General features: G+C 52.1%; 1 protein-coding gene across 6 annotated transcripts in view; it reads left to right on the forward strand.

Moving 5' to 3' along the window:
• Positions 1–2,607: 2,607 nt before the first annotated feature.
• SYT6 (synaptotagmin 6) overlaps positions 2,608–22,983 on the forward strand; it is a 58,422-nt gene continuing 38,046 nt past the window's right edge. For 5 of the 6 annotated variants that reach the window (XR_009564342.1, XR_009564343.1, XM_030869344.2 and 2 more), the window contains exons 1-3: positions 2,608–2,884; positions 13,471–13,819; positions 15,615–16,170. Coding sequence is in view for 4 of the 6 variants with exons in the window: in XM_030869344.2 (XP_030725204.1) it covers positions 2,722–2,884; positions 13,471–13,819; positions 15,615–16,170 (1,068 nt within the window). In the remaining 2 variants the exon portion in view is untranslated. The remainder of the gene's footprint in view (positions 2,885–13,470; positions 13,820–15,614; positions 16,171–22,983) is intronic. The other variant, XM_060300996.1, reaches the window with a different exon arrangement.

Genomic DNA, 22,983 nt, shown 5'->3' on the forward strand with positions numbered 1-22,983 from the left:
TAAGGGAAAGGGGTTCTAGAGAGGAAAGGGTCCCATCTTTACATGAGGATATTTTTTCTGCTTTGTGTCTGGTTATGTGACCACAAGTATCAGCAATTAACTGTGGGGGAGAGGGCAGGAAAATGACTACTAAGGCAAAGCTTTGTTCTTAATGTAAGAAAAACCACCTTTCTCTTTTATCTCTCTTTCTGAATGAGTGTCCCTTTATACATCCCTTTACATGCATGCCAGTTCTGTCTCTCTCTGCTCTCTGAATCTATCTCTTCTATTTGTCTCTTTGTATGTCTCTCTCCTTCTCTGCCTCTCCAGGTGTCTCTGTCTCTTATCTCTATCTCGGTCTCTGTCTCTCTTGTTTCTCTCTCTCATTCACAGGCACACAGTCACTTGCACAATCCAGATTCAATCGTTATTGACTGGGGAGCCCCAGCCCCTTTCCGCAGCCCTGTCAGAGCAGAACCTTTTTCTCCCCGTTAGGATGAGAAATGCCAGGTCCGGAGCTGCTGCCGGGGCACCAGAGACGCTGCAGAACCGCCTGCCGAGTGTGGAGGCAGAATCCTGGAACAATGAGAAATTATCTGTTAATTCTCAGTTCCTACCACCTGCTCTGCTCCGAACAGGCTCCTTTGCCTTCAGTTTAGATGCAAATTCCCCCACTCGTTGTAAAGCAAAATATTGATTTCCCTGCATCAGGGGCCTGGGCCCTTGGAACAGACCTGTGTTTTTTCATTTTCTGCAAAGGCAACACAAGGCGCTTTGTTCTGCAAATTTCCCCGGGAATTTGAGAGGGGGAGGGAGAAATCGCCGCGGAGTGAGAGTTGCCATAAACATGGGCAGAGAGCGGTTCTTCTCCATTTGTTGTTTTACATAAACACAAACCAACCCCCTCGGAAACTGCTAATGAGCGTGTGACAAGGGGCCTCTGAGCTCCAGTCTCTCCCAGCTACTGAGCTCTGCATCGGGTGGTGGAGGGAAAAGTGATGGGGCCTCTGGGCCCCTCAGGTGAGTTCTAAGAGCACTGGGAGGAGAATGGGGACTCCACAGCCTCACCTGTTCTTGGAACAGCAGCTGAGCACCTCCCACAGGAAGGCAGCCTGGATTGCATTGTGTGGCTGGGATCATGCCTACTCAGTCCCTCCTGCCTGAGTTCCTAGCCCTCCCCTGTCGCAAGTTCCTGAAGTCAGGGTGGAAGCTTCGAACCCACCGCAATTGCCCGCCCCACCCCCCATCCCTAACGGGGTGCCCACGCGACGGTCGCACCAACTGGGCCTTCAGCACCACGGACAGAGCTAGGAAGCACATGGGGGAGAGGAAAAACCGCCCAGTTAGGCCACGGTCCTCTTAGGCCTTGGCTTGACCCTCTGTACCCAGGGCATGCCCAGGGCAGTCAAGTGTCGGCTAGCGCGGCTGGTGCAGATGGAGCACGATGGACACCGCCAGGAGCTGGGGCTCCGAATCTCCTGCCTCCGGAACGCGAGTCACCTCCCGAGCCACTTCCAATTAGCGTGTTAATTAGGAGGAAAGACCCTCCTCCTCCATCCGCCACCCAGGTACACACCAGCCCCGTGGCTTCCAGAGGCTCCAGCTAAAGTTTCCTTCCCAGCTCCGGGAAGGCAAAGGGACCTGAGCCTGGGGTTTCAGGTGAACCGCACAGAGGAAGAGGCCCACCCGCCGACCAGCTGATGACGCAAGACTTTTGTGACAGGGCCCCCTCAGGGCCGCGACCCGGTGGCTCTCCACAGACATCCAGGCTGAGTGAGGCGCGTAGGAGCCCCTCAGTCAATCTGCTCCTGGACCTCACGCCACGATTCCTGGAGGGAATTGTTCTGCCCTATCTAGCCTCAATCCTCCCGTTTAGTTTTCGGTCTTCCTGGACCTTGTTACGCTTAATAGCAAGCGTAACATCAGTGGTGTTGCACGGATGCGGAGAGATGGGTCTGGCGGGAACTGAGAGCCCTCTTGAAACACCCCCCATTCCGATTCGCCAGAAACTTTCCCTTCCCGTTGCCATGGAGAGAGACGGCCGCTGCCTCCCGTCGCCATAGCAACGTGCGGGTACCGCGGACCTCAGGATTGCGGGGCTCAGAAAGTCTTTTTGCAGTTCGCATCGCCCCGCAGTCTTACGGTTTTCTGTCTTCGAAGCTGCGACTTGGGCCAAGTCTGACTAATTTCTCCCATCAGGAACCTTGGCCAAGGTCCTCCCACCCCCAGCGGGGTCATCCTTCTTTCTGTAATAGGTTTGTCTATTTCGTTTCCGCTTGTGTGGCATGTGGCAATTTACCAAGTGTTTTCACAAACACTATCTTTATATCCCCAGTCAACCCGTGAAACACTCGTAATTATTATACCCCTTATAGAGAGAGGAAAAATTGAGGCTCAGAGAGGCCCAAGGTCACACCAGGCCGTGAATGTGGAGCCAGATCCCAGGCTCTTTTCCGAGTGTTGCACCCTCCAGGATGCAGAACAACCTGGCTCCCCCGCCTTGAACCGCCCGGACTCAGACTGGTCGCTGAGTGTAGAGGGGGCGGCCGTGAGGCGCCAGACTTGCCAGCTGCTGCGGGATGCCACGTGAGGGGCGGAGACCCTGCGGGGAAGTGATTAAAAGCCGAACGGAGCCCGAGGGGGCCGCTGCGGGGAGGGTCTTTTTGGGGACGCCTTGCCCCGCCCCAGTCCGGCCGCGGCGCGGTTTCGGGCGGCTGCTTGGAGGGCTGGGGTATCCAGGGCATGAGCGGGGTGTGGGAAACCGGGGAGCCTCGGTGCCAGGCGGCGCTCGCGGTCCTGGCCTCGCTGTGCCGGGCTCGGCCGCCCCCTCTCGGGCTGGACGTGGAGACTTGTCGGAGCTTCGAGCTAGAGCCCCCAGAGCGGAGTCCGAGCGCTGCCGACGCAGGTAACAGAAAAGCCGAGGCCCCCTCCCTTCCTGGATTCTCGCCCTGGCTGTCCCCGCTCCCCAAAGCCCCAACCCCGGGAACCCCGGAACCTAGATGGAGAACTCCGGCGCAGGATTCTGGATTCGGATCCAGCCTCGGCCAGTGCCCTGGCCCATCGCCTGCAGGGCAAGCAGAGAGACGTGAAGGGGACCCGGGAGGGAGAGAATCCCACTGCCCCCTCCTGTGTGACTCTGCGGGACCCCCGCGGAAAGCCGGGCTCCCGGGACGCGGCGCCCCAAGGAGCCTCAGTTTCCCTCCTGTCTCTCTGCTCGCTCTGCGGGCAATCTGCCAGTGGAGGGGTCTATAGAGCGAGCAGGAGACCAGGGACATCCCGGCTGAGGAAGTAACTCGTCTCTTCGGGGGTGTCGACGTCCCTGGGTGCGTCTGTCGGTCTGTCCGTTAGTTTATCTGTTCTCTCGGGGAACGTGGCCCGAGCCCCCTGGGTCTCTCAGGGAGAAACTTGGATCTGCGGCTGGCACGAGGTCTTTGTGTCCGGGTGTCTCCGGCTGCGAGTGGCTTTCTGCGTCTCCGCTGGGGGGCGGGGGGCGGGGTGGGGGAGGGTGTCTCAGCACCCTACCCCCTACCCCCCGCCCCTATAACTTGCTCCCTCGGTCTCTCTCTGACTCACTCGGACTCGGGGCCGGTGCGCGACTGAGCCGGTGCCTCTTGCCGACTTTGCCAAGCGGGCGCCTCCTGCCCGAACGGTGCGGACCCGGCGCCGGACGCAGTCCCAGGCGGCCGCCGAGCCCAGGCGGGAGCCCGCGCCGGTCGAGCTCGCCGGAGCCGGTGAGTCTGGAGCCCGAGCCCCGCAGGGCCCGGGCCCGGCGCACAGCTGCGGTGTCTCCCGGGAGTCGCGACAGCGGGAATGGCGTGTCGCGCCCTGGCGGCCGGAGCCGCGGGTGGGTGGGCAGCTTGGCGGCCGGCCGGTGGCGGGTATTTACCTGCCTCACCGGCGCCGCGCGGCCGCGCTCTCCCGCTACAGCCGGGCTCCTTTGTCCGGATCCCGACGTCTGGAGGGTCCTGGGCGGAAGGGAGTACCGGGTCGCGTTCCCTCTGCGCGGGGAGAGGCTGGGAGCAGTGCGAAGCCTCGAGAGAATGCGGAGTGGGGGTGGGGAGATCCTGCAGGGACCAAGGCGCCGGGGTTCCTTTGGCTCCGCAGACTGCACCCCTCCTTGTACCCCGGCCCTGACCCCAGTGGCACTGGGCCTAGAGGTACGCTGGGGTCGCCCCGCGGCTGCGCACCACCCGCGCGGGAAAACGAGGAGGGGGCCTCGAGAGGCGGGAATTTCGTCTCCACACGCTTCTCCTGGGACCGGAAGCCGCGGTTCTTGGAGGGAGGTACAGGTGGGGTAAGCTCCCCAGAGGCCGCAGGTTCCAGGGCCCTGTTTTCACAGGTTAGAGATCGGAGATACAGATAGGTCCTAGGTTAGGAACAGTGCCGCTGGGGGATGGGGGAGAGAGAAGAGGGTGGTGGGCCAGGGGAGGCTTGTGTGCGTGAGGTGGAGCTCTGTCCAGCATCGGGGCGCGTGGAGCCCACCTCGGCCCTGTGTAGGTTGTAGGGGGGCGCTGCTCCCTCTCTCTCTCTCTCCCCGGCCCTGGCAATGTTTAATCAATGGGTCGATTACTGCAGCAGAAGGGACTGAGGTTAGACATGCAGAAGAACTTTTAGAGGGTGGTACAGTGATGGAGGTTGAAGAGGTTGATTCTTCTTGAAGAATCTCTGAGCAAATTAGGCCCAGCAAGTATTATCAGACTTTGGTTCTCCGTGCCCTCACCATCTACACCACCCAGCTCCCTATATCCAACAGACACACAATTTTCCCCAAGTCAGGGTGTCTCTTCCTTCCTGCCTCCCCAGCTCCTTCCATCCTTTCCTCCAGTGATCCATCTCCAGTGGGGCCCTTAATGCTGGTTCTGACCCCTCCGATCCTAAAGGGGCTAATTCAAGGTGAGAACTCACCTGTCGAGTTCCGTCGGGTATGGAGGCTCTTTCTCCTGTCTGTTTAGGGCAGAAATGCTAAGGGGGGGGGGCGGCTGGCATATGTGTGTAGCACATCCTGATACAGGGAGGCACTGGTGTTCTGACTCCAGAGGGACACCCCATAGTCTGGAATGACAGGTACCTACCTGGGTGGCCAGGCTGCGGGTGAGAGAAGGCTGAGGGGTGAGAGCCAGCAGGCCCAGATGAATCAGTATGCCTTTCCTGCAGGCTGCTTCAGAAAGAGAGGTTGAGTTGTCAGCCTTGGGGAACTTTAACTTTGGCTGCTGAATCACAAGTCTCAGTAAGCCCTGGGGCCAAGCTGGGGCGGGGGAGGGCTGAAAGGGATGGGGAAGGCCGAAGGACACCCTTGATCAAAGCAGAAGAAAGAAAATGGTTGAGTGTGGCTTTGGGATCTTGGGGGTTTAGGGGAGCATGGCGTCTGGGGAGATGCTGTGGTATTCGGGACCAGGGCCCGCAGGTATCACATCTCCCAGCCTACTCCCTGCATCCCAGAGCCACTGTCTGGGTCCAGATTCTCCAGTCAGAGAAACGCTGCATCTTTTCATTTGCAGTTGTATGAAAAATGCAAGTGGCAAGAGCATGCCCAGTTCCCTTTACCATTGTATGTTTTCCCCTGCCTTCACTCCTTCTCTAAGTCTCTAGCTCATGGGATTTCTAGTAACACCCTGAGATTCAACAACAGAGATTCAGACTCTGTTATCATTTACTGGGACACTCCTATATGCCAAGGTCTGTGCTAGGAACTGCACAGGAAATCTCAATCAGACCCTGACTGGGAAACATCTCTACACAAACTGTCCAAGCTGAAAGCAAGTCCCATCTTTTTTTTTATTAAAAAAAAAACTCTAAAGGTAAAGGGTCTGCCCTCCTTCTTAATATCCACCCCCACAACCCCACCCCAGGGGAAACTGGCAGGCAGTTCGTCACCTTTCTTTATGTCATTTGCCTTATGGAGGTGAATAAACTTTTTCCATGAGCCAAGTTGCAGAGAGTTAAGTGTGGGTAGCATGGGTTCTGCGTTGTATGGTTCTCAAGGTAGTGAGCAGAAGTACAGAGTTGTTCCAGAAAATGCAGGAATCTGTTGAGAGAGCCTGAGCTGCCCTGCCCCTCCCAGACTGGTAGGCAGGAATGGTTATTCTCCGGCTTACCTATGGCCATGAGATGCATGTGATGTTTGTTCACTTTTCTAATGACTATGGAGATGTTCTGTGATTCAGCCACCTGGCTTTAAAGTTGGCCTTTTGCAGCACAGGTATTTTTCCTGCTTGTGATGCCAAATTAAATGCACAGCATTTCATCAGAATACAAAAGTCCTGTTTCTATAACTGAGTGAGTCACTCCCTCACTCCTTGATGGAAGGAAGGAATTCTGCAGATTTTGCCTTCTTTGGGGAAAGGTGCAATCCACAATCCTTTAGAACCCATGGTGATGCTATTCGGACACTACGGTGTGTCTTGGACTTTACAATTCTAGAACCAGGGTCCGGTATCTAGGGGTTGTAGAGCCCTTGGATGTACAGGTCTAGAAGTTCTCTTCTCTCTGTGTGGAAACTTCAAGAGTGGGGATGGTAGATCCAGAATGCTGCATCCCTCCAAGCTCTGTACAAAAGATGTGTTCTCTTCTAACTGTCCTAATGTTACTCTGTCCTCCTTGTCCATAGAGTTGGGATATGATGTATGACTGAAAATAAGGAGGAGTAAGACTGAGGCATGTGGATCAGGCCAGGTTTCCTTGGTCTCTGTAGGGCTGTCTGGAGCGGGGCGCAGCAGGCTAAGAGAAAGTCCTGACCCAGCTAAGTGGCACCCCTGCTGGTCCAGCTTAGGAAAAGAAGCCTCTAAAAATGGAAGGACTCAGCCACACTTGAACTGAAGGCAGAGGGGCTGAAAGTAGAAGTGAGCAGGGCATCCAGCCCTGAATGCTCCAGGTGTCTGACACTACCTCATCCCTCCCTTCTCTCTGTGCGGGGCGCTGAACTGTTTTTCTCGCTCCACCCAGGCAGAGGACCCAGGCAGACCTCTCTTCTCACTAGTTGCAGGTATAAACAGGGAGAGGGGAGTAGAGGGAAAAGAATGAAGCTTTCTGTCTGCCTCTCCCCCCATCACCCCAGGCTTGATTGCCCCATTCAGAGGGGCTGCATGCCCTGACCAATCAGGCAGAAAGGCACAGTTATACCATCTGCCAAAATACTAATAATTGCTAAATTAACGCCAATGCTCTGTTAGCTCTAACACTCCACATTAGTCTCTGATTTATCCCTGAATCCCCTAATGATGGTGGAAACAGGCTCCCGGTCATAAAGCTTGGTGCGGCCGTAATTAACCCAGCATTGTCTCTCCTCATCACAGCTTTTCCAAGAGCATTAATTCCTTCTCTGTCTGGACTCTGCTAATTATCCCCATTGGTAGTTCGGCCTGGATCTCGGAAAGGAAGCCAAGGCTTTCTGCTCCCCCCCGCCCCAACCCTACATTTTAATTATACTACGTTCTCCTAATACATTTACAAGCCACAGCAGAGCTTATTATTAATGGAGAACGCCTGTGAGCCTCAGAACAGAATAGCCGCTGTTGCCCCAACACATACACACACGCTCAGGTATTTCTCAGGTACATCTCTGAATGGGACTTTTCCAGGGGCCATTGGTCATTTGCCTGGTGGCTGTAGTGTCTGCATCTTCCAGGGGAGGAGAAAGAAATGGAGGATGGGGAGGCTGGTCATAATCCTAGTCCCCGGGGCTCTGCCCCGGTTCAGAGGGTCAGGCCAAAAAGTAGATTATGCAACCCACCCTCTCCTGATTATAGTGAAGAAATACCTCTCTAGCTTCTCTGCCCAGGCTTCTCCTCTGTAGTTCTTCAGCTCAGCCTTCAGACCCCTCAAGGGCCTGGCTCAGGAACCTGGGCTTTGGCATCAGAAAGTCCAGGTTCAAATACCAGCTCTTCCACTTAACTGAGGTACACTTGAACAAGTTATTTTGTTAACATCTCTAAACGTAGTTAATTTATCTTTGAGAGGTGAATTTCTTAGGGAGGATGTGAAGGTTAAATGAGATCACTGAGGGCCACAGTACTTACCATGTAGAAATAAATAACAAATACTATTACTAGTATTAGCAGTAATGTTTCTGCCCAGAGTCTTTTCCCTTCCCAGACTACCCGCTGCTCCTTCCAGGCTTTAGGGCCTCTGAGTTTCTTGCTGGTTGGTCTCTGGGTTGTGCTGGTCTATCTCTCCATCTGTGTCTGAATGGCAGCTCCTTGGCCAAGGCAGCTCCTGCTCTGCAGAGCCTGGCATTGCCCGTTTCCGAGGGTCCATCAGCAGCCCCAGACCCTGAAGCCAGCCTTCTCCAGCTTTGAGGGGAGCAGGGAAAATGGTCCTTTCTTTTCACTTCCTCTCCCCAGTTTATCTTTTCAATTACAATCTGTTAGCGAGAATGTCTGTTACTATTACAAAATGGATCTTCCTGACATGGAGGCCCATTAGAAAAATGGAAACAATAGCAAGCGATGAGGACTGCTGATAAATCCTAACACTGTGGGTGGAGAGAAGAGGAGGGGGCACCGGGGCACCAGGGCTCTGTCTCTGGAGAAAGAAGTGTCATTGGGGTGATAAGAAAGCCCTGGGTTGCTAATTAATAGCTTGCCATTTTCCAGAAAGAGAGGGAGGCCATGAGCCATCACCCCTGTCAGACAATCTCACTTAAGGTGACAAGCAGGTCCTGCCTTGATGGCATTCAGGGGACCTTAACTTCCCAGGAAAGAAGGAGCCTGAGGTCTCTCAGGTGCTTTGCCCTCTGGTCCTGGGTCCCCTTCCCTGCCTCAGATGGCCAAGCTTTGGGTCCCTCCTGTACCCAGTAAACTATTATCCTCCACCAGACAAACAAACAACAGACAAACACAAACAAAACAAAACAGGAAGAAGTAATAGCAGCTTACTTTTTGGGAGCATTCACCATGTATTGGGCACTGTGCTCAAAGCCTTAGTTTATTTAATATTCACAATGATTCTGTGAAGTAGGGATAATTAGAATCCCCATTAAATAAAAGAGGAGACCAATGTTTGGAGAAGTTAAGTAACTTGCTCAAGGTCACGCAATTAGAAATGTGGGCGGGTGTGCTCTGTGGTCATCCTGGCACTGGTGCTCAGCTGAGATGTCTGCCTGGTGTCTGAGCACCCAGTGATGCCCACTTCCCCAGCCCAGGCCAGAAGCCACGTGCCCTGCACAGCGCCAGGTCACTGGGTGTGTTTCTGAAGCCGAATTCCACAGCTATTCGCTCTCCCAGAGGCTGCTGGGTGACTGGCCAACAGGGTTTCCCAAACCAGGGACCCATGGAATACTGGTCTCCTCTGATACCTCCATGAAGATGTTTTGCACCTAATACTGAGTAACGGACTTCTTTCCCCCAGTTTCCAAGAAGACTTTGCAAAAGCGGAGCATGTTCTCGGTTGAACATTTTTCTTCCATGAATTTCTTCTCATTGCTTTGGAGCTTGCTCCTGTTCACCAGCTGGCTGGTGACAGTAATGACAAAACAACTGAACAAGTAGCAAGCAAATGAGTGTTGACAGAAAAACTTGGAGATGTGAGATCTTTGATATATTATGTATTATGCCTTGAGATACAGAGACACCTAGCTATATATGAAATAGTTATATTATTTCTACTAGTAAGGCGGTTCCTAGTTTGTAATGATAAAGTTAAAGCTACCTCTGTTTATTAGTGTTCATGGTTTGCACGTGTTCTGCCCACTAAACAAATTTCAGAACTAGGAGATGTCCAAAATCATATTGGGCAGAGCTAGATAATTCTAATAAAAATAGCAAATATTTATGATATGGCTTACTACATTCTAGGCACTGTCCTGAGCAATTTTGATGCACTTGATCTCGTTTAAATCTCACAATGACCCTATGAGGTAGATACTATTACTGTACCCATTTTACAGATGAGGAAACAGAGGCTGGGAGAGATTAAAACCAGTAGAGATGGACATTGAATGAGCCCAGTCTGACTTTAGAGCAGTGCTTTTTTCTCTCCAGCCTGAAGGGGAAATAAAGAAGGAAAAAGGCAGGGAGGAAGAATACAAATAAATATGAAGAGCACTGGGTCAGGACTCAAAAGGTGGCTGAATTGCCCGTCAAAATTCTATCTGCCTCATAAGGTTGAGGTTCAAACAAGACATGAGTGGGAAGAAGGCTTTGAAGGCTGCTATGCACCTGTGATTTACTAGAGGGCAACACATCCTGGTGGGTTGGTCCCAGCAGGCCTAGGGTAGGAAGGCACATATCTTAGGTCATCTGGGCCTTTGGACAGCCCTTGGGCCATTATGTACCTTCAGCCAGGCTACACGGGCTGGCTGAGTTCAAGGCCACATGTAGTGATTTTAAAGGGGCTAAATCCTATACAATCATACCCATCCTGGCCTAATTCTGGTCTTACCAGCCTTGCTCACCACCTTGTTCCCCTGTGCGGGTGAACCCACTCAGCATCAGGACCTAATTCTCCTTGCATTGCCTGCCTGCGAGATATCCCGGAAGAAGATTCTCCAGGCAGAGGAAGGGCCTCCTGGTCTTACATAACCAGTATTGAGCGCGGGGTGCCAATTCCCAATAATCCATACCTCTGCCTTCCCTAATCACGTCTCCGAGGGAATAACAGCCAGGGCGGGGGTCACGTGGAGACGCATTCAAAATAGCAACCACACGGAGGAAAAATTGATTCCTCCACCTCTCTTTTCATTTATGAATTCAGTTTTTTTGTCAGGCTGAACATTTAAATGCACTCTCCGCTCTCTGAATTTCCCCCATTCTCCCCCTTTCTCATTAAAATTCTAATTATTACCAGAGCAAGCAAGATGTATGATCAAAGGAAAGCAAAACCCTAGAAATACCTTTTGTTTTAAGGTGACCCATATTGCAGAGACTGCACCCGGAACAGCTGTAACAGAGAACAGATGTGGAGGGCCCAGAGATGGCCAGATGCTTAGAATAAGGGCACCCATACCTGTGGTAGCGTTCCTGGTGAACCCCAAGGGGATCCAGGCCTAAAACACAGTCTTCAAACCATTTAGATCATGAACTCATAACAGCAAAAATTATTTTGATTTAATACCTCCAATATGTGTTTTTTGTTCCCACGTTCTATACACACGTACAGAGGGGGTATTGTAGAGCTGAAGTGTCTGGGTTGTATCTCAGTCCAAACACTTACCAGCTGTGTGACCCTGGGCAATCTAGTTAACCCTCTGTGCCTCAGTTTTCTCATCTGCAAAGTGAGGATAATAATCTTTACGTATTTCACTGGAGAGTATTAAATGAGTGAATACATAAAAAGCGCTCTGTACCTTGGACATAGTAATGTTCAATAACTTGACTAAATCCAACAATAAAATGGTATCATTCCTATTACTGTCAACCTGTGTATTACAATTTTGCTTTCTTATTTTTAAGATAATAAATAAAAATAAATAAATATTTATTTATTTATTATAATAAATAAATATTAAGCAATCTGATATTTTTTCTCTTGTGCTCCCAGGATGCATGCACACCATAATTGCAGATCTTCAGTCTAGAAGTTAAATAGGAGTCAGTTTTCCTGGTCCCTGGCGGTCTCTGGTGGACTAACCTCAGTTCCTATATTGGGGAAAGACTCTGCTGTCTCCATGCAGGGACCTGGGGGCTGGAGTAGGTTGCTAAGGACTTGAGGATCCTGTGCTCTCATCCCTTATTCCTGAAGGTGGTAGCTGGTCAAGGCCAGTACCCTCCAACCAGGGAGCTGGGAGGCAGTGCTAACTCCCCAGAGAGGGTGGCTGATGTTCTGGCCTCCTTCTCAGGTGCCTTTGGATGGGGGACAGCTTTCACGGGGGCCCATGTGCCGTGAGAGTACTCTTGATCCCCCAAGGAGGGACTGGGCATCTCTATACTCCCAGTCTAGCTTAGCACCTGGAACATGGCAAGTGCTCAGTAAATGTTGGCTGAGAGATAATGACAGCTGTTTTATGTGCCATTGATTGACTCATTCATTCTCATGTGTCAGTTTCTATGCTGAGCCCTGAGTCAGACAAATATAAAAAACACAGGGCTATAGTAGCCTATAGTTTAATCAGGGACAAAGAGTCTGGGACAGTGGAATGAGCCTCAGGCTGGGCAGTGGACATCTGGACCCTGGTCCAGGCTCTGTGTCTGACCTGTGACCCCAGGCAAGTCCCTTCTCTGGACCACCGCTCCCATCTGCAAAAGCACAGCCTCACTTGTAGGGTCATTTCTCATCTTAAATCCCAACCTTCTTAAGGCATGGGGACAGGATAATCCAGAGACTACAAACTCACAGGCCTGCAGGGGCCAGGCAGGTAACAGGGAGAGCAGCTGGTGAGCACGCAGCCTTCCGAAGGGCATCGCCAGTTCCCACCATGCGGGAGCATAGGTCCAGTTAGCAAGTCCTCAGGCCTTTTCCAGAGAAGCCAGAAATCTGGTGTGATGATGATGATAGTGATGACGGAATTGCTCAATGTTTCAATCATCATGTAAGCCAGGCGAGCCTCCTCTGCTGGCTTGTCTACAAGTGACCTTTGTGCAAACCCATCATTGGTTCAAGGCCTCTGACATCTCAGAGTAAGAAGAGGCCTTGGGCTCAAAGGTTCATTCCTAAAGGTGGGGTGGGAAGCCTGCTTACTAATTTCTCCCAGAGGGAGGCATCCTTCACAGTTCTCCTGGGGTATTGGGCATCCTACTGGGGGCAGAGGTGGGCTGGGTGTGGGACAGTGAATGCCTGCCTCTGAACGAATCGCGACATTCAGTTTTACAGCAAAGCTCTCACATAGCCACAGGAATGGGGGGAAAGGACAGCTATCGGAATCATCTGTATTTAGCTTTGAAGTCAACTGTGTGGATCAGATTCCGACTTAATACAAGTATTTATTGAGCCTACTGTGTGCAGAGTTCCGGGAGTACGGCAGAAGCATTAGACCTAATCCCCCTCCTCGAGGAGATTATGCCCCATCTCATTCACTTCAAGTCAACCTACTAACTATACATCAGCTCCTGCTGTGGGCTTGGCAGGCGCCGGGTAAGGGAAGGGAATGAGGGTCCCCGAGGCCCCACAGCCTGTGGAGGAAGAGAGCTGTCTGCAAAACCAACCCTGCTGTAAATCTGGCCATAGTAACAGCTCTAATAGAAATTCAAACAGCATCCAAATGTGACTGCTTCACGAATTTGCACATTTGCTTAGGCTGCTATTTAAATTACGTTCCCTTCCCCATACACGTGCCCACGGGGAGGGGAGGCAACCCAGGTGCTCCCCAAGCTGGCGGTGGGGGGAGGGGCAAAGCTGGAGAAATCAGACCGAGGTGAACCCGAGGCTGCAGATATTTCACAAGGTGGATACGGAGCATCAGCCCTACAGCCATCCCTCCTCTACCTGGGCAGCCTTCTCATGACCACTCTTCTCTCTTCTTCCGTCTCTGTCCCTTCTGTGTGGCCCCTCTTTGAACACCCTTCCCTGCTTCTCCCCTCCTGTGTCTGTCCCTGTCGCTCCCCGCCTGGCTGAGGGCAGGCACCTCTGTCAGCCTCCTCACAGTGGTAGTTATTGTGTGTGGCGTGGCCCTGGTGGCAGTTTTTCTCTTTCTCTTTTGGAAGCTGTGCTGGATGCCCTGGAGGAACAAGGAGGCCTCCAGCCCCTCCTCTGCTAACCCCTCCCCGGAGGCCCTCCAGAGCCCCAGCTCCAGAGGCAACATGGCGGACAAGCTGAAAGACCCCAACACCCTGGGCTTCCTAGAGGCAGCCGTGAAGATCAGCCACACGTCCCCAGATATCCCTGCCGAGGTGCAGAGGTCGGTCAAAGAGCACATCATGCGTCACACACGGCTGCAGCGACAGACCACAGAGCCAGCGTCATCCACCAGGTGAGGGGTGGACCCCTCCCTTCCCTACCTCCACATTCCTGGATCCAATACATTAATGAGATTCCGGCCTGTGAGGATCAGAGACCAGAAATAATCATGTGCATATTCTGGTTGGAGAATATGTCCGATGATGTGCTCCTTGGTGGGTGGTCAACTCGGAGGTGGGCGCCAGGAGAGGGGAACCTTTGAGGTGGGGTGCTGTGCAGGTGGTAAGCCCTGGGATGTGTGTGGGTGCGAGGTGTTGGCTTATCCGGAGGGAAGGAAAGACTTCAGGCTGAGGGAAGAGAATATGCAAAGGCACAGAGGCAGAGAAGTTCATGATGTGTCTATGTCAATACAGCCTCCTAGATGGAGGCTGCAGTGCGTGGGAGATAAAGCAAGAGATTCCTAACACTTTGAGAATGAGGATAGCTTTTGACAGCGTTCCCCGTATGACAGCAATTGTATACATGGCATTCTTTAACTGAAAAAACAAAATGACAACAAAAAACAACCACCACATAATGACAAAAACCTACTCCAAATTCAGAAACACTTTTCAATGATGTGGTACGTGCAGGTATAAGGCATTGTATTTGTTAAAAACTTGCGGCAATGCAAGAGGGAAGAGATATGGGAACATATGTATATGTATAACTGATTCACTTTGTTATAAAGCAGAAACTAACACACCGTTGTAAAGCAATTATACCCCAATAAAGATGTTAAAAAAAAAAACAAAAAAAAACTTGGGGCTCTTGTGGATTCCTGGGTCCAGGCCCCCAGGGGACCAGCCAAAGGGAAGCAGGCCTGGTCTTCAGATTGAAAGCCAGAAATGATGAAAGTGCTGGGTCACGTTTATAGAGTTTGTTGTTTGACCTCAGGCAAGTTGCTCACCTTTCCTGAGCCTCACTTTTCCCAACTGTAAAATAGGGCTAATGACTCTCATAAGGGTATCCATGAGGAGCCAGTGAAAGAATCCATGTGATAATAAGAGCTTAGTATAGGGCTTCCCTGGTGGCACAGTGGTTGAGAGTCCACCTGCCGATGCAGGGGACACGGGTTCGTGCCCCGGTCCGGGAAGATCCCACATGCCGTGGAGCGGCTGGGCCCATGAGCCATGGCCGCTGAGCTTGCGCGTCCGGAGCCTGTGCTCCGCAACGGGAGAGGCCACAACAGTGAGAGGCCCGCGTACCGGGGGGGAAGAGCTTAGTATATGCCTGGCCCTGTTCTAAGCACTTCATTGTATTTATTCATTTCACCCCCACAGCATCCTATGCAATTACTACTTTTATTATCCTCATTTTATAACACAGAGAGGTTAAATAACTTGCCCCAGGTCATACAGCTAGAATGTGGCAGAGCCGAAATGAACCTATGCAGTCTGACTCCAAAGCACAATAAATGTTAACTATGGTGGTGGGGATGGTAGTGGTGGGGATGAAGGAATGCCACGTGGAGGGTGGGAAAGGATGGTCCTTCTCAGTCAGGGAGTTTATCGTTTAATGGGGGAACCAGAGTCATGCCTACCAGGAAAGAAACCTAGAAAGCAGGTAGCAGAAAAGCAGGAAAAATGATAATGATCACAATGGCTAACACTTACTGAAGCTTGTTATGTACCAGGCTCCATTCCAACTACTTTTCATATACCAAGTCACGCACACCGAGTGTGTGCAGAGGGAAAGGGGGTCAACTGGCAGGAGGAAAAGGGGGCCTCACAAGGGGTAGGATGAGCCAGGGCCCCGAGCCATGCCTGCCGGCATTCCCCCACTCCTTCCCCCACCTCACTCTCTCACCCCCTCCTGCCCTCCGCCAGGCACACGTCCTTCAAGCGCCACCTGCCACGGCAGATGCACGTCTCCAGCGTGGACTACGGCAATGAGCTGCCCCCTGCGGCGGAGCAGCCCACCAGCATTGGCCGCATCAAGCCCGAGCTCTACAAGCAGAAGTCAGTGGAGGGGGACGACGCCAAAACCGAGGCCAAGACCTGTGGGAAGATCAACTTCAGCCTGCGCTACGACTACGAGAACGAGACCTTGATCGTGCGCATCCTGAAGGCCTTCGACCTCCCCGCCAAGGACTTCTGTGGCAGCTCTGACCCTTACGTCAAGATCTACCTCTTGCCTGATCGCAAATGCAAGCTGCAGACACGGGTGCACCGCAAGACCCTGAACCCCACCTTCGATGAGAACTTTCACTTCCCCGTGCCCTATGAGGAGCTGGCTGACCGCAAGCTGCATCTCAGTGTCTTCGACTTTGACCGCTTCTCCCGCCATGACATGATCGGGGAGGTCATCCTGGACAACCTCTTTGAGGCCTCTGACCTGTCCCAGGAAACCTCCATCTGGAAGGACATCCAGTACGCAACCAGTGTGAGTACCGCCCTGCTCCCTGGGCTTCTTGAGGACTTGCAGTCCTGGATTTGACTGGGATGTGTCCCGCATCCTCCTCACCCCTAGAGACGAATGGGCCTCTGCCCTTCAGGGTACGAAGGGGACTCTGACTAATAGCCCAGCCCACTCTGGGGAAGTCCTTGCCCTGGGGCCCACGTTGTGGGGGTGGGGGGGGGCAGGGAGCAGAGCCCCCATGTGGGTGGGAAGGGAAGGGAACATATCTATGGCTTCTGATCGCATGTTCTGAAGTGGTTCTCTCTACCTGCCAGGCCTCAGGTCTACCACCTATAAAATGATATATGTCTTTAATCATGGGTAAGGATCGGGCCAGGCCCGTAGCCTGACTCAGACAGCAGTGCGAGCCAAGGGCCTCGGTGTGTGCTGGAAGCCCGGCACGAGCAATCAGGAACAGGCTGTATTAATTGGGATAAACCAGGTTATGCCGTAGCCACAAACCATCCTAGGATTTGGTAGCTTAACGTAGCCAAAGTTTAGTTCTCATTCATGTTACATGTGCTTTGCAGCTTGGCCGTTCTTCCTTGTTACTTAGGGACCCAAGCCAACAGAGGCTCCGTTTTGACCTGTGCCCCTATAGTTACCACCTGAGGAGGAAGAAGATGTGGCAAATCATGTGCTCGTCTTAAAGCCTCCATGCAGAAGTGGCACATGTCACTTTCACTCATATTTCATTAGCCAAAGCAAGACACATGCAACTCCTACTATCAAGGGGGCCGGGCAAAGCAATCCTACCACGTGTCCAGAAGGGGGACTGGAAGTACTTAACGACAGCACTAGTGACTACCATGCAGCAGAGCCCCTGCTCTTAGGCCCTGCCTGCCTGGGCCAGTCCGGGAGTTGGAGCGGGGCGGGGGGCGGGGCTTGAAGGGAGACCTGGCTAATCCACACATGCGGGAAGGGGATGCTTGCCTGTTCATGATCAACTGGAATTAACCATGACGGTGTCAAGGAGCTGGGGCTCAAGTTGGCTTTTAAGAGGGAGGACAGGTTTGGCACAGAGAGTTAAGAGGGCATCTCCAGAGCCCTTTGGTCCAGTGTAGACAGTGTTCTCCAGTCCCTTGGGTGGCTGTTGAGGAAGCTGTGTAATTGCATCCCACAGATGTAGGTGGCATGCCTCTCTCTAAGCCCAGCCAGACAGCTGAGAGCCCTGCAGGGGTGTTGCCACCAAACACCAATGGCCTTGTGTCTCGTGTCTTGAACTCTAACTGATTGAGTGTCTCCTGGGATATTTCTTGCACTATTTCCCTGAGTGCAGACCCTCCCTTTGGACAATCAATACTCAATATCTATGGGCTGAACTTGTAAGGAGAGAGGCTGGGAGAATCAGCCCCACTCTGGTGGGAAAAGGATAAGAATCGATTTGTTCAAAGAGAGAAAGCTTGGTGGGCTCCGTTTCTGCTCCAGAGAAGGTCTCTGGGACAGCCCATTCTCCTAGCTGCTGCTGACTTTGACCAGCCCTGTCCGATGTCTCACTGCCTCCCCTACTTTTGCTCTCCCGAAATGTCATCCGCAAGAACAGCACAAGCAGCGGGGCCGGCAGACAGGGCGGGCAGACGGGGCGGGCTGGAACAGCAGCTGTGTGCCCGCCTGAAGCCCAAGAGCTCCGCTTTATAAATCACTCTGAAGTTTACATCTGGTGCAGCTCTTCCCTTGTGGGCTCGTAAGGCAGCAGCTTCATTATCGTGACTATACGGAAAAGCGGCTCAGTCCCCCCCATACTGAGGCTGAGGCCCAAGTGCTCAGAGAGAGGTAGGTGTGAGGGCCAGGGGCTGTGGGAAGCAGGGCTCAACTCAGCCCTCTGAAGAGCCTCCCTTCTCCTCTCCAGAGGCCTCCCTTTCCTGTAACTTGAGCTCCAGGCACGATGAAAGCCCTAGTCCTGGAGCGTGCGGTCCGTGCCCAAGGGTGCCCCTCCCCTGAATGCTAACTTCCTACATCCTAGAATTCCGTGGCTGTCCCTGCACTCATCCCACACCCCTTCCTCAGCCCAGCTTCAGAAAAAGGCAGGTCGTCCAAAAGGAGCTGGACAAATCATTGCCACCCTCATCATCCTCAGTCAGTACCACTCTAATCCTCCTCCATCTCTTTCTAAGCAGGACTGTGCCAGGAACTCGGGAGCAAGGGGGGCTGGGACAGAAGACAGCCTCTTTGAGCCACGGAACTTTAATGCAGTAGCTAGTGATGCAAAGTAGCAAATACTGTGAGGCTGTAAGATCTGAGAGTTAGGACAGCCAGGGAAGGTTTCCTGGGTGGGGAAGGAGAATTCAGGTGGGTAGGGAGGGACTGGTATATATAACTTGATAGTCAAAAGCAGGAGGAGTCTGGGCCCAGGAGTTTCTGGAGCAGAAGATCGGGTCATTTGCTCACACTCTCTGTCTTGCTCGCAGTTTGTCTGCACTGAATGTTCTGCGTGGTGAGGCCCCTGGGGCCCTCCCATCCACAGCCTCTCCAGCAGGCCAGCTCTCAGGGGTGGGCTCTTTATCCTGGGGGGTGAGGAATCAGACAAAGGAAAGGAAAAGGTAATAAAAGGCTGGTGCTTTTACCTGGGCTTACTCTAAAATTGGAATTATTTTGAGGCCAGAGAGGCCCAAGCCCTAGTAACGGGCAATGACTGAGCACTCAGTGTACGTGAAATCCTGCAGCCAGCATCGTGGGGCGCGGTGCACATGAGCACAGCCGGCTCCCATCTTTCCTGCATGCCAGATTCCTGCCAGATTTCATTCCTAGAGCTGCATTTTGGCCCCCAGCTCCTCCTCCTCTTGTCGCTGAACACGTCCAGCATTTCTGCCTCTTGCCTTTGCTCCCAAGGTTTTCTCTGGCAGACAGGCTTTTCCCCCACCTCTCTGCGTGGCCCAAACCAATCCACCTTTCAAAGCTTCCCTGAAGCCCTTCCGCTCTCACAGCAATCACTCCTCTGGATTTATTTTCTGGGTCCCTCATTTATACACTGAGTCATCTTATGCCTTGCAGAGTCCCCAGTGGCTCAGGAATGGCTTGTGTCCCACATTTGACTGTCTCTTGTATTCTCCCTCAGGGCTGAGTGTGTCATTTTATGCAAACGTAAGAACTCAGCAGTTCTTGTTGAATGACAGATGGCTTAGTTAATTCAAACAAAACTACGTATTGGTGCACAAGGAAAGGATTATTAAAGAAGAAATGGAATTTGGGTGCAGTTAACCTGGGAAGGCTTCCTGGAGGAGAAAGTCAAGTAGTATTTTGAAAGTGAGTAGAGCCAGGCGTGGTGGGGAGAGACCTGGGCTGTGCATTCCTACAGAGAGATGGTTTGGGTAGATGGTTTATGTCTGGAGTAGCAAAGAGATTAACCAGCCTGGACTGAAGTAGAGGGTCAGGGACCCACAGTCTGGACTGAAGTGGAGGGTCAGTGACCAAGAGTCTGGGTAGAAGGAGAGGCCCTGTGAGAAGTGGGTTCGGGAGGCTGCTCTGATGTCACAGGAGTCCATGAATGCTGCTGCCCTGGTACTCCTCACACTTGTATGGGAGAATCAGGTGCGGCCCTGGCAGGTGGAACCAGACAGGTTCCTTGTTTTGGCCCCCGCCCCAGTGCCCAAGGTGGTCTGAAGTAGCAAAGCCTGGAGCATTTGTGCTGTTTTCTTACAACCACTGAACATGGAGCTTCAAGGCTCGTGAAGGGGAGGTGTTCATCTGGGGAGGCTGGCCCTTTGTTAATTGCAAATCTTCAGCCCCAAGGGCCGCTCCCCCCAGCATCCCCAGGTTGTTCTGGATGGAAGCCTAGGCTGTCATGGAGCTAACATACGCCCCACCAGAGGGTGAGCAACAGGCAAACAAGGTGTGCTAGGACAGTCAGAGGTCTCTGCTGTTCCTGGAATCCAGAAGCTCAGGCATGGGCAGGTTTGCCACTGAGGCTCCCACCTCTCGCCTGGCTTGACTAAGATCCTCTGCTGGTCTCCTGGGCATTCCCCATGGTCTGTCATTTTCTCTCCACACACAACTTCGATTGGCTGAAATCATTCTGTTCTTCCCTTCCCCCCTCTCCAGCCCCCAGTCTCATTATTTCTATATGAAGCTGTAGATTTATCATTAAAATAGAGCCACCGTCACCAGGGTTTGGTAACATCTCTGTATTCTTGTAGTTATTGTTACAGAGGCCTCAGACCCCAGTGCACACAGGTATTCCTGTTGCCATCCCAGCTCCTTCATGGAGGCTGTCATTGGGGCCATAAACATGTGTTGTGCTTGGTGGCATTGATGGACTCGGCCAACTTCCTGCCTTACCAGGTCCCCACCAGGTCAGAATGAGTGTGTGTGTGTGTGTGTGTGTGTGTGTGTGTGTGTGTGTGTGTGTACAGGTATGTGTGTGTTTTGGGGGTGATGGAGTACTCTGTATAATTCCAGGGAGCCTGGACTCGGAGTCTGCAGAGAGGAGGGGGGGCCTTATGTGGTAGAACAGTCTCTTTTCTAGCCTGGGAACGAGCAGAGTTGTGTACAAAGAGCTCAGGCTTTGATACCAGACAAACCTGTGTTGCATTCTAGCTTCTGCGCTTTCTAGCTTTGAGACCTTGGGGACATTGTCTAAACCATGCCTCAATTTCTACATCAGTAAAATGGGGATAATGATGGCACATACCTCATAGCGGTATTCTATGTAGTAAATGAAATAAAATGCACAAGATGCCTGGGGCAGCACTGTCACAGCGCAGCCTCCTGAGCCCCATTCTTACAGTGCCTTTCCTTCTAACTCGGCCTGTGGGTCACTATTTGTACCACTCCCAGGCCTGATCCCCCACTTTTTTCCAGATCACCTATTCCGACAGGTTGTTGGTTGTTATTATTCCTGTTTTATTTATTTCTCTCTTTTACTTCTTGTCCTATCATGTGTTCTCTGTGTGACCTTGGAAAAGTGATTTGCCCTCTCTGAGCTGTGGTTTCCTCAGAAACTAGTTTCCAAGTTGTGAGATTCTGAGATTCTCAGCTTCCCCTATAGAGAAGTGGTTGGCTCTCTTGCTTTCAGAGCAGGGATACCCAGTCGCTGGAAGTGTGGTCTCCTTAGTAGAGGCGTAAACCCCAGGCTGACAGGCCACAGGGCAGAACTTCCAGACACACCCTCCTCCTTTCAGTGTCAATGAGAATCAGTCCTCTCTTTAAGCCCCTTGGAAATGTCCTCCGGGGAGTTCCTGCCACAAGCAAGTCCCCACCAGCAAGCTTCCTTCCTCCTTTTCCCTTGAGGCACAGTCCTGCAAACAGGCTCAGCGCCCTCCCCACCTTTCAGGCCCCCCATTTACTGGTTATTAATACGCAGGTTATTATTTGAGCTCCTACTGGGAGCCAAGAGCACAACCAACTTTATCCCATTTCATCCTCACCATAAGCCTTATTATTGTGCCCTGTATGTAAGTAAAGAAACGAAGGTTCCAGGTTCAGTGACATCCAGTGTCACCCAGACAGAAGGTGCTAGAGAGCCAAGACTCAAGTCCAGGTCTTCAACAGAGCCCACATCCTTGCATGGCTAGAGGGGAGTGAGTGTGATTACATTGCTCCTTGGACAGAAGATAGACCCTGAAACTGTGCAGCTCGTCAGGGGACCCAGAAGAGTGACTGGTTGGATTTTCTCTTTGTGGCCTGGATCATTCCTCTCGTTTCAGGGGGCAGCTTTTGTGCTGACACTTGGATTCCGTTACCATCTCCCCAGTGTTCTTCCTGCGGCACTGAGTTTGACATTCATTCCTCTTTCATTCAACAAACATTATTGAGTGTCAGCTATGTGCTCTCAGTTTGATCACTGAGCATGTGTTGGATACAGAAGCTGGGCCGGGCTGTGGAAAGGATGGCAAAGAAAAAGCCCCACCTCTGACCAAGCTACTGGGAAGTGTGGAGCATGCCCAGTGACCCCCAAACCCCTCAACCCCCTTGCACACAGGGCACATACTTGGGGACAGAGCAATTCAGGAAGCTCACAACCAAATCATGCAAACCACTGCACTGCAAGCCATGTGCAGAAGTGTTGAGGCGAGATGGAGAAAAGAAATCAGAGCCAGATGAGACTGGTCTGGGAAAGCTGCTAGAAAAGGAAAGTTTTAGGCCAGGCTTTGATGGCAGTGAAGGAAGAGAGTGTTGAAAGAGGGAGGAGAGTGTGTTTCTCTATTTTCTTTGGATTGGGGGAAGGATCTAGAAAGAACTTCTCTCGAAGACAATGGGTTTCTTTGCTTTGTGCAGTAACTACTTGTGGTGTAATTACCGTGTACCAGGCACCAGGCTAGCACAGGGGATACCATAACTTCAACTCAGTCCAGTCCTCAAAGCCTCACAGTCCTATGGGGAGTCAGGAAAGCACCTCCACCATCCCAGGGGACACACAGGTCCCAGCATGCTGATGGAAGGCTGGCCTCCTGGAATGAAATTGCCTTCCTTGCCAGAAAAGAGTTAGTTGCATTCTTTTCTCACACCCACATACTCAAGTCTAGTGTGATCCAAGGGTAGCTTACAAGAGGCCTTTTCGAGTAGAACCAAAGAATCGGCACAATTGATTCGCTGTGACTCAGTCAGTCACCTGGGATGAAGCCTCCCAGACGCTCACTGACCAGCAGCTTGATGCAATGCCGTCAAAGTACCCACCTTGGATCTTAGGATCCCAGTTCTATCCTGGCTAGGAGCCGGGCAGGAGAAGGAGGGAAGCATCATGAACCTTCATCCACTCAACATGTCTTCAGTGATCTCTTAAAGAACTTATTCGGGTCCAAGAACACTGGGTATTGAAGGACAAATATAGTCCTTGCTTTTAAGGAGCTTACAGTTGGGTGG

This window comes from Globicephala melas, chromosome 1, assembly GCF_963455315.2.
Source record: "Globicephala melas chromosome 1, mGloMel1.2, whole genome shotgun sequence".
Classification (NCBI taxonomy): domain Eukaryota; kingdom Metazoa; phylum Chordata; class Mammalia; order Artiodactyla; family Delphinidae; genus Globicephala; species Globicephala melas.